General features: G+C 47.1%; 3 protein-coding genes across 6 annotated transcripts; 1 reads left to right on the forward strand and 2 right to left on the reverse strand.

The window, feature by feature from the left end:
* Window positions 1-281: 281 nt before the first annotated feature.
* On the reverse strand, window positions 282-2960 carry Faf2 (Fas-associated factor 2). 2 transcript variants are annotated; one of them, NM_001299128.1, is made up of 3 exons: window positions 2388-2871; window positions 1069-2133; window positions 282-1011 (listed from the first exon to the last, which is right to left on the reverse strand). In NM_001299128.1, exons 1-3 carry the CDS (start codon window positions 2508-2510, stop codon window positions 805-807), a joined length of 1395 nt encoding a protein of 464 aa, NP_001286057.1. In that variant the 5' UTR covers window positions 2511-2871; the 3' UTR covers window positions 282-804. The 2 variants fall into 2 exon arrangements, with proteins under 2 accessions (NP_001286057.1, NP_477388.1); NM_058040.4 differs by having other exon boundaries at window positions 672-1011; window positions 2388-2960.
* A 157-nt stretch (window positions 2961-3117) lies between these two features.
* Grip71 lies at window positions 3118-5569 on the forward strand. The gene is made up of 4 exons (NM_136058.5): window positions 3118-3399; window positions 3459-3753; window positions 3816-4657; window positions 4713-5569. Exons 1-4 carry the CDS (start codon window positions 3210-3212, stop codon window positions 5324-5326), a joined length of 1941 nt encoding a protein of 646 aa, NP_609902.3. The 5' UTR covers window positions 3118-3209; the 3' UTR covers window positions 5327-5569.
* Irk3 (Inwardly rectifying potassium channel 3) lies at window positions 5343-8020 on the reverse strand. 3 transcript variants are annotated; one of them, NM_136059.4, is made up of 5 exons: window positions 7578-8020; window positions 7224-7422; window positions 6461-6856; window positions 6276-6382; window positions 5343-6005 (listed from the first exon to the last, which is right to left on the reverse strand). In NM_136059.4, the coding sequence occupies exons 1-5, from the start codon at window positions 7805-7807 to the stop codon at window positions 5609-5611; spliced, it is 1329 nt and encodes a 442-aa protein (NP_609903.2). In that variant the 5' UTR covers window positions 7808-8020; the 3' UTR covers window positions 5343-5608. The 3 variants fall into 3 exon arrangements, with proteins under 3 accessions (NP_609903.2, NP_001137835.2, NP_001286058.1); NM_001144363.2 differs by having other exon boundaries at window positions 7224-7434; NM_001299129.1 differs by lacking the exons at window positions 5343-6005; window positions 6276-6382; window positions 6461-6856 and having other exon boundaries at window positions 6948-7422.
* Between the last annotated feature and the right edge of the window lie 188 nt (window positions 8021-8208).

Raw genomic sequence — 8208 nt, forward strand, 5'->3', positions numbered from 1 at the left:
ACTGCTGCCGTGAGGGCACTCGACGCACTTTTTAACTTTACCTTTTTTAATCAGTCGCTAGCAATTAAATTGTCAAATCAATTGACATTTCATCAATTAAAATATTACTTGAATAATAAATTAAATTTTAGGCCATAAGTACGTGAGTCGCAATAGCCCATCACCATGAGCTATCGATAGGTACAAATGGCGTTGCCACACCAAAAATTCAAAAATATATTTTGAACTTAAATTTGGTTTTTCCTTTGATATTCAGTAAACTTACGAGAAGCCCATATTTTAGAAAAGCACTTGTTTGGTGTTTTAAAGTAATATCTGTATAACTATATTTTTTATGATCAACTGTCCCGAACTTGTGTATTTGAACGTTCTCACTTTAAATGATTATTTATATCTTCAATCTAAACTCAAATTCAAATTGAATTCAAGCTCTCTGTCAAATAACAAGAATGTGCCTCTATTATTCGTTAAATAGACGGAAGTATAAGTACAGCTAACATAACAACGCATCTTAAATAAAAAGAACTAAATTGTGGTTCACGGAAATTATTCTGGAAACGATTTTTACTGATGTGTGAATGTTTGAGAAACGGGTTGGTTGATGGTGTTGGGCAGATCAGAGAATCAACCTAAACATTGTTAAACAATTATTAATATTAATGTTCATGATTAAATTAGGAATAGTTTCTCTATTTATCCTCCGACTTGGACGTTGACTACGACTACTTAAAACTTGGTTCAAGTTTTGGTAATGCGTTGCTGCTGGTAACACGATGATGCTTTCATTTGGTAGGTGGTGCTTGGTTACGCTTCCAGATCGTTAACGAACAGCACCTCGCGGTTCTTGAGTCCTACGGCCTGAAGGGTTTTGGTCAGCGTCTCCTTGGCTGTGCCTGTTTCCCCAGCGGCATCCAAGTTCGCTTTCGAGAAGAGCACGCGCTTCGGGAAATTCGTTGTGATCTCGAACTCATCCGGCGAATCGGGATGGCAGAAGAGATAGTGATAAACGTCCTGCAATAACATCAAATCATCAATCCCAAATTAGCAGTTTAAATTTGTGTAACTTACAAGCACCGAATCCGTCTGGTTAAATCGGCGCTCTAGGCGTGTTCCACTGGGCAGCTTGAATACAACTGCAATGGCGCCGACAGCATCCGCTGCCGGCTCGGATGGCACCAATGTGGCCAGCTCGATCTTTTGCCGGGCAATCTCCTCCTTGCGAAGCTCGACATCGCGTCGAGCTTGTTCCACAGCCTCCTCCGCCTGCCGGACGGCATCCCGCTCCCTTTGCCGCTGACGCTCCTTCTCCTCGTCCGCAAGCAAACTCTGCTCGTATGCCTCGTCCTGCTGTCTTCTTAAAGTCTGTGTAAAATTCCGCTCTAAGCGATCTGCACGCGCTTGACTCAGCCACACCTCGTTGGCGTTCGTCACCGACTGGAGGCGACGGAGCAGCTCTTCGGGCGTGCAATCCCCCTCGAAACGTCCGACGATCATCATGCGATTTGCTCGAAGGCTGATCATCACCATCGTTGGGTAGCTGCGCACCGTTATCGACTGCATCACCCGGTAGCCCTCCGGCGTGGCTACGTCGCATCCCCATAACAGGGTGTGTGTGTTAATGTAGTCAATGACCGATCTCGCCGACAGTGTGTTGCGGCAGAAGGATTCCACATCTGGGTTCTTGGCGGGATCCTTGTGCAGGTAAACGATTAGAAAACGCAGCTCCTGCTTAGCATCGTTAAGGGCCTGGGCATATGTGCCCTGATAGAAGACCGGGTGCTCGGGATACCTTTCGTAGTATTCCCTAATAAACTTCATCACATCCCCCAGTGGATCTGTCACCAAGCGGGCTTCGTTTCCTCCGCCCAGGTTCACAAACGCACTGACGATGCTCGTCAGCGTGGAGTAGAAGTACTGAAACACGAAGTTAATCACATATCCAATGATGCCGGTGAAGCTGCGGGGAACGGGGCCACTGGGCACCCGGCTAACCGTCCTTCCGCCAGGCATGTTGGCGGAAAACACCTGCTGCAGGAAGCGATCGTTAAGGACAGCGGGCGCTCGGACATCTGTAGAGGCGGCGAACATGGTCGGACGCCCCTCGCGGATATTTAGCTGCTCCTGGAAGGCCACCTGCATATGTAGATATGAAAAAGGGTAAATAAGCTGGTATTTAGTATAGCAGGGCGCCCAACGCAAAATTGTAAAAAACAAATTTAAAAAGAATTTAGAATAAAATGATTACTATCTTTAGTCGTCAGATAATATATATGTACAAAACTTGTTGGTAGTAGTATTCTTGCAGCCACCACTGTATGCAAGACTGCAAGACTACGTGACCCTGTTATTTTGACATTCACTGTGTGGGCATATAAACATATGCATACCTCGAGATCCCATTGGTGTCTGATTAGGACGTCGCGGCAGACGTTCATATCCTCGATGCCGGTGAGATCCTGGAACTGGAGGACCTTCTCCGTCTGTTCGTTGGTCAGTCCATCAGCTTCCATCTTTCCTGCAGTTGAAGGCCTCCGTTCCCAGTTGTTATCGTTGTTGTTTGCTTTTACGCAGTGCGTGCGTGTGTGTGCTTGTGTGGGTGCCAATGGCCCGTGACTGTCTCCCTGGTGTTGTTTTTGTTGTAAGCTGGCCTTTGTCCAGTGGCTCAGCCGCTGCGGCGGGGGACGGGGGATGAGTAGCGTGGTCACTAAATGCTTCTACTGGTCGCCAGGAGTCATTTCAACGCACGCCAAATTGCCGCACTACAACGTCTTTAACATTTCTCGGCAATTTATTTCTTTTTCGCAGGTGATTGCTTGCTCTTCTTCTTGCCTTTCTGCCAATGATCCGATGAATTTGGTTGTGAATGACTAGTGTGACCGCGCAGGCCGACGCGTTCTCACTGCGAAATCCAGCGGCAAACAAACAATTTGTGTTCGCTTTTTAAAAAATTATTTTTATTATTTATTTGATCTCTATGCCTGGCGTGGTAAAACACAGAAAAAGATTAAAAGCAATATTGATATATAATTCAAAGGTGTTAGATAAGGACAATGTGTAGTGGAATCAGCATATTTGTCTAACATCACTTGGAAAATCGACGGACGAGCTTTGGAATTTTCAGGTAATAAAGCAGCGGGCACATTCTTAAATCAGTCCGAACAAAAGCACTCAAATTTGAATTGTGTAAATATCTGAAGAAATAAATCAAAATGCATGTTATTTCCACGTCTAAAAAAACCGTGCTCTCCGACTTCGCGGATCTGGAGACAAAGTCTGAGTATGTGCACCAGAACGCAGAGCCCACGGACTTTCAGTTCAACGGCCAACGCCGGGTCTTCGTGGAGGTGGATAAAATGGCGGGCTTGGCCGTGATGCGAATAAAGGAGAAGGATGGCAAGAGTAAGAGAGAGGTGCGGATCCCCAAATCCCACGTATGTAATTAACTTCCCATTTCACAGCGCCCGAGATTCAACGAGTCCGTAAGCTCACCATCGACAATGCCTTCTGTGTGGCGTGCGCCAAGCAATCCCTGGAAGAGATCGCTGTGGGTCAGAGCGGTTGTGTTAAGCTATACAACTTTCGGACGGCACAGCTCATCCATCGTTTTCCGGCGGACCCGCAAAGGAGTACTGTCCTCTACATGGACTACAACAACACGGACGAGTATATAGCCGCCGTGCGCGATGGCGGGGACATCAGTATCTTGGGTACCAAGACCAAACAGAAGACCAACACCTTCACCATAGATGGCGAGTAAGTTAAAGGCTTGCTTGTTAAAGGATTGCATTGATCTTTCGCTATCCTGTTAATATCAGCTCTACTCTTGTGCGCTTTCATCCGAGCAAACGCTTTCATCTGTCGATCGCTTCCTATAAAGGAGCCGTGACTGTCTATGATGTGCAGGGAATGCGAAAGATTTTTCATGCCAGCGAAGCCCACAGTGCTCCCTGCCGGGACATCAGTATGTGCACATCCCAACCGGCACTGCTGGTCAGCGTGGGCTACGATTGCAAGATAAATATCTTCGACATTCGACGAAATCGTGCTCAGGCCTCTACGGATCGCTTGACCTACTCGCATCCACTATCGACGGTGGCGCTGAGTGAATGTGGCACTTATCTTTGTGCTGGAAACCTTAAGGGCGAATTAATAGCCTATGATATGAGGAGTACAAAGGCTCCGTTGGCCGTGAGGAGTGTACATGATGCGGCTGTAACACGTGTAGCCTTTGTGCCCGTGCCAAGTGGGGATAACCAGCAGAACGGTAGCCTCAACAGCTCCGAAAATGCAACTGGTTTGGCGACCGAAGCTCCTCGTGTAGAGCGTGCGCCCAGCGATGAGTTGCGTAAATCGATTGCCGCTAATTTGTTGAGCACCCAAAACCAGCTGACCAGTCTTGGTTACGGGGTGTCAACACCTACCATAGTTCGCCGGGATTCCTTTTGCGAGTTCCTGGATGCCCAAGGTCCAAGAGCTGTGGATCGCATGTCGACCCGCTTGGGCGCCTCTTACAGAGATAGTTTTGACTGGGAGACGCTCAACCGAAAACCGCAACCTTATGAAACTGCCAATCGTCAAAGTCTTTGTCCTCCAGTGGCGTCTGGCCCAAGCTCGGTGGATAACTCCGTCAACAGCTCCACCACGGAGTCACTGCAACGCAAGTTACTGTAGAGATTATTATTTTTTAGTTATAATAAGCTTATTACTTGCAGAGACCTTAAGCGGCCCACTGAAGGATCGGAGCAACATTTCCGGAGACGGAAAGCTGATGAAGATTGCCGAGACGGACGAGCTCTGCGAGGAGCAGTCTGCCAACATTTCCGTGGCCAGCAGCACAGGAGGCGGCAGCGACAAAGAGAATCCCCCGCCGGTTGACGCAGAAATGAAACGCCGTCTGCGCTTGCTTTCGGCCAGTCGAAACAGTACCCCGCACCATGCTAACATCACACCACAATCCTCAAATCCTCTCTTGAAGCCTCAGCAGTTGCTGGCCAAATCGTCAAGCGGACTTTCCGCCCAAATGGATGCAGATTGGCGCAAGGAATTCAGCGAGCTAAGAGATTTTGTAGACCAGCGCTGCGAGAAGGTGGAGCGCGAATTGGAGTACGTTACCTTCTCTAATCAGCGGCTATTGGCTAATAAGATGACCAACTACATGGACCAGCAGGTGGAAAACACAAGGGAGATCCGGGACGCCCTGGCTTTACTACTTCAAGGAGATAGCTTCATGCGCGAGTTCTCGCGCCTACAAAATGAAAACGAAATGTTAAAGGCCAAATTGAAGTTTTACCAGGAGCAGGAGCAAACTGAATCATGCGGAGAGTAAAACGAGGGGGAGACATGTTAATAATTAATTGAAACATTGTTATTATTGTATTTAATTTATTGTTATTATCAACTATTAGTAACATTTTTCAAAATAGGTTTTGGCGTCTCATGAGTTTTATGTAAATTTTAATTCGTTAATCGATCCATTTAGATATTTTACAAATGTTTTAGAATATTTACCTCGGTCTATAAAATGTTTTTGAATTCGTTATTAATATAGTGCTGCCAAAAGTGTAATGCGATAAGAAAGCTTCTTAAAATGTATTTTTTAAAACCCTTTTCACTTTCTGTACTCTAGCTTTAAGTGATCATTTTTCGGATTCGTCATGGGCATGTCCACCGATATGGTCCTGTTGAAGTTCTCGTAGTCGACAATGTAGCGCTCGTTTTGGGCGTCGTAATGGATGATATTGACGAACCGCTGGCCCCAGAAAATCTCCCTTGGCAGATAGGACGTCTTGGCCTCCGTCATCTGCGCTGTGGCAGGCGAAGTGCCCACAATGGACACATACAACTCAAATTGGGCAGCATTGAAGAGTTTCGCTGTGGTGAACTGAGACAACGGGCTGGTCTCATCGATGACATGGCACACCACATCGGGCCAGAGAATAATCTGCTCCCCATTCCCCTCCAGCTTCAGTTCCACGTGACTTTTTATAGTCTCACCCTCGCGCGTGCTGTCAGAGAAATAGATAAGATGGGGGTTCGTATTAATTGCTTGTTTTATCCAGCAGCAAGTACTATCTGAATGGAAGGTCAGTTCATTTATGACTTTCCTTATGACTGGGTCAATATTTCAGGAGTCAAGTGTGATTAAATTGTTTCTATAGCATTTATAAATATTGAAAAAAAAACGTTGAAGATCAAGACAAAATAGGAAAATATACCCAAATTAACCGCGGATTCTTAAGTTCTATGATTTTCCCTAAAATGCGACTGTGACTCACCGTTTGTCCACGATGATGTAGACTCGTATCTTGGACTCGATGGACTGCTGCTCGCGGGGATCACAGACGCGGAAGAGCAAACAAAGCCTGCCGTCGCGATAACAGATCTACGTGAGATAATCGCTAAAGGATGGATCCGAATGGTTGGGTGTACTCCTCTCGCCCAGTGGAGGCATTTTACTTACCACCGCCTTATCGCTGAACTTCAGCTTGGTCAGCTGCCTCGCCGGCCGTGCGGTCTTGGCATAGATCACGCTCACCATACAGCCCTCGATTAGGGCCGCACTCAACATCTGCATGACGAACAGGAAGATCGTCTCCGGACACTCCTCGCTGGCGTATTTTTCGCCGAATCCGAGGGTCGTCTGTGTTTCCACAGAGTATATGATCATGGCCACCCAGCTGTGCACCCCGTAGATGCAGGGATCCACGCCCTCGCCCATTCGCTTGCCACTTACCGGATCGAAGATGAAGTCACCGTGCGAGTAGGCCACCACGTAGCAGAGGGCGGCGAAGAGCAGCCAGCTGAGGAAGTAGCTGCCCAGGAACAGGGTCAGCATATACTTCCACTCCAGTTCCATCTGCGCGATTGGAAAGAAACGACCTTTATGGATTACCAATGAATGAAAATACGACCCATTTTAATATCTTTACTGTGTATCCCTTCAATTTAGCAAGTGAATATGTGGTTGGTTAATACGTATTTATTAATATGTGTGAGTATTTTAGTCGGTCATGGCTTGATCAATGTACTACAAACTATATGCTGAACGTGACGCGCTCGTTTTGGTTAGGATTAGACTTCGAAAAATGGGGACTCAGGTGCGGTGGCTCATTGGCCAGTTCATCGAGTCTGCGCTGAATACTGGGCGTTATGCTATACACATCCGATCGCGATTGATCGGCCCTGGGTGTAGACGTTTTCCTGTGTCCGAACCAGGATCTTACCAGCGTGGTGACCAGATCCCGCATGTAGCGCCATGACTTCTCCGGAATGCGGCGGAACACAACGTTCTCCTTGCCGTTCTTTTCCATCACGCGATTAAGGCTGCGTCTCAGTCCATCGGAGGAGGAAGTCCGCGGTCCGGATCCCAAATCTGGAGTAAGCTCAATCGTACTGCCCGCCCAGTCGTGTGCGTAGGGGAAACTAAACGTGGGACTTATATTATTATTTATATAAACTTGTAGGGTTTTTATAATACCAGAAAAGTTCATAGAAAATAAAGGTTTTCGTTTCTTAGTATCCATAGTCATTATAACAACTATCTGATTGGTAATTTCTTTTGCCTAAACTCAACTCACTTTTGCTCGCTGCGTGTTTCCAGGTGATCGCCGGCTGCTTTTGACCTTCTGCGCCGTACGAATCCCGGACTCTCCGGATAGTAATCGGACGCATTGACCGTCTCCTTTTCGGAGGAACGGAGCAGTGGCTTCTGCTCCAGTGGCTTGGGCTTCACCGGCATGGAGGTTGAGCGATGCATGGTTAGGGAATCCGTGGCAGCAGCTCCCAGGGGAGATGCGTCCGATTGCATGACCGGGATTCAGCTATTGCCGCCTACGTCGACGCGGAATCACTGACGAGAGCGTGGCCTATAATTGTCGGAAATTTGGGGCAATTTCACTCGAACGCGTAGATCTGCGTTTTAATTTTAATTGAATTGAATTAGGCTGCAGTGGCCCACGGCTACGATTTATAGTGAGAGCGAGAGCTCAACTTGATTGCCTGACCGCTTGACACTGACTAAGTCCGCGTCCATACTATCTGCCCCTTGAAGATGTGCATTTGGATTTATTTATTATCTTGTTCGTTGGGCATATGACAGCGGTTGTCCGCCGCCCGCCGAGATTAGTGCCTCGAAATGTGCCCCAAGATCTTAAGTAAAAGTCGGACGCTATCAGTGTATTTATTTTGCGAACGATCAAATATTGTCCT

The sequence above is a fragment of the Drosophila melanogaster genome, chromosome 2L (assembly GCF_000001215.4).
Source record: "Drosophila melanogaster chromosome 2L".
NCBI lineage: Eukaryota > Metazoa > Arthropoda > Insecta > Diptera > Drosophilidae > Drosophila > Drosophila melanogaster.

Bases quoted from the DNA above. Each gene is read 5' to 3' on its own strand.
- Faf2 (NM_001299128.1), bottom strand. From the start codon at position 2,510: ATGGAAGCTGATGGACTGACCAACGAACAGACGGAGAAGGTCCTCCAG. The intron at 2,134-2,387 runs GTATGCATATGT...CTACATATGCAG, and splicing joins GACACCAATGGGATCTCGAG to GTGGCCTTCCAGGAGCAGCT. The intron at 1,012-1,068 runs GTAAGTTACACA...ATGTTATTGCAG, and splicing joins ACCAGACGGATTCGGTGCTT to GACGTTTATCACTATCTCTT.
- Irk3 (NM_001144363.2), bottom strand. From the start codon at position 7,807: ATGCAATCGGACGCATCTCCCCTGGGAGCTGCTGCCACGGATTCCCTA. The intron at 6,857-7,223 runs GTAAGATCCTGG...CCAATCGCGCAG, and splicing joins GGGATCTGGTCACCACGCTG to ATGGAACTGGAGTGGAAGTA. The intron at 6,006-6,275 runs GTGAGTCACAGT...TTTCTCTGACAG, and splicing joins TACATCATCGTGGACAAACG to CACGCGCGAGGGTGAGACTA.
- Grip71 (NM_136058.5), top strand. From the start codon at position 3,210: ATGCATGTTATTTCCACGTCTAAAAAAACCGTGCTCTCCGACTTCGCG. The intron at 3,400-3,458 runs GTAAGAGAGAGG...CCCATTTCACAG, and splicing joins AAAGGAGAAGGATGGCAAGA to CGCCCGAGATTCAACGAGTC. The intron at 4,658-4,712 runs GCAAGTTACTGT...TATTACTTGCAG, and splicing joins CACCACGGAGTCACTGCAAC to AGACCTTAAGCGGCCCACTG.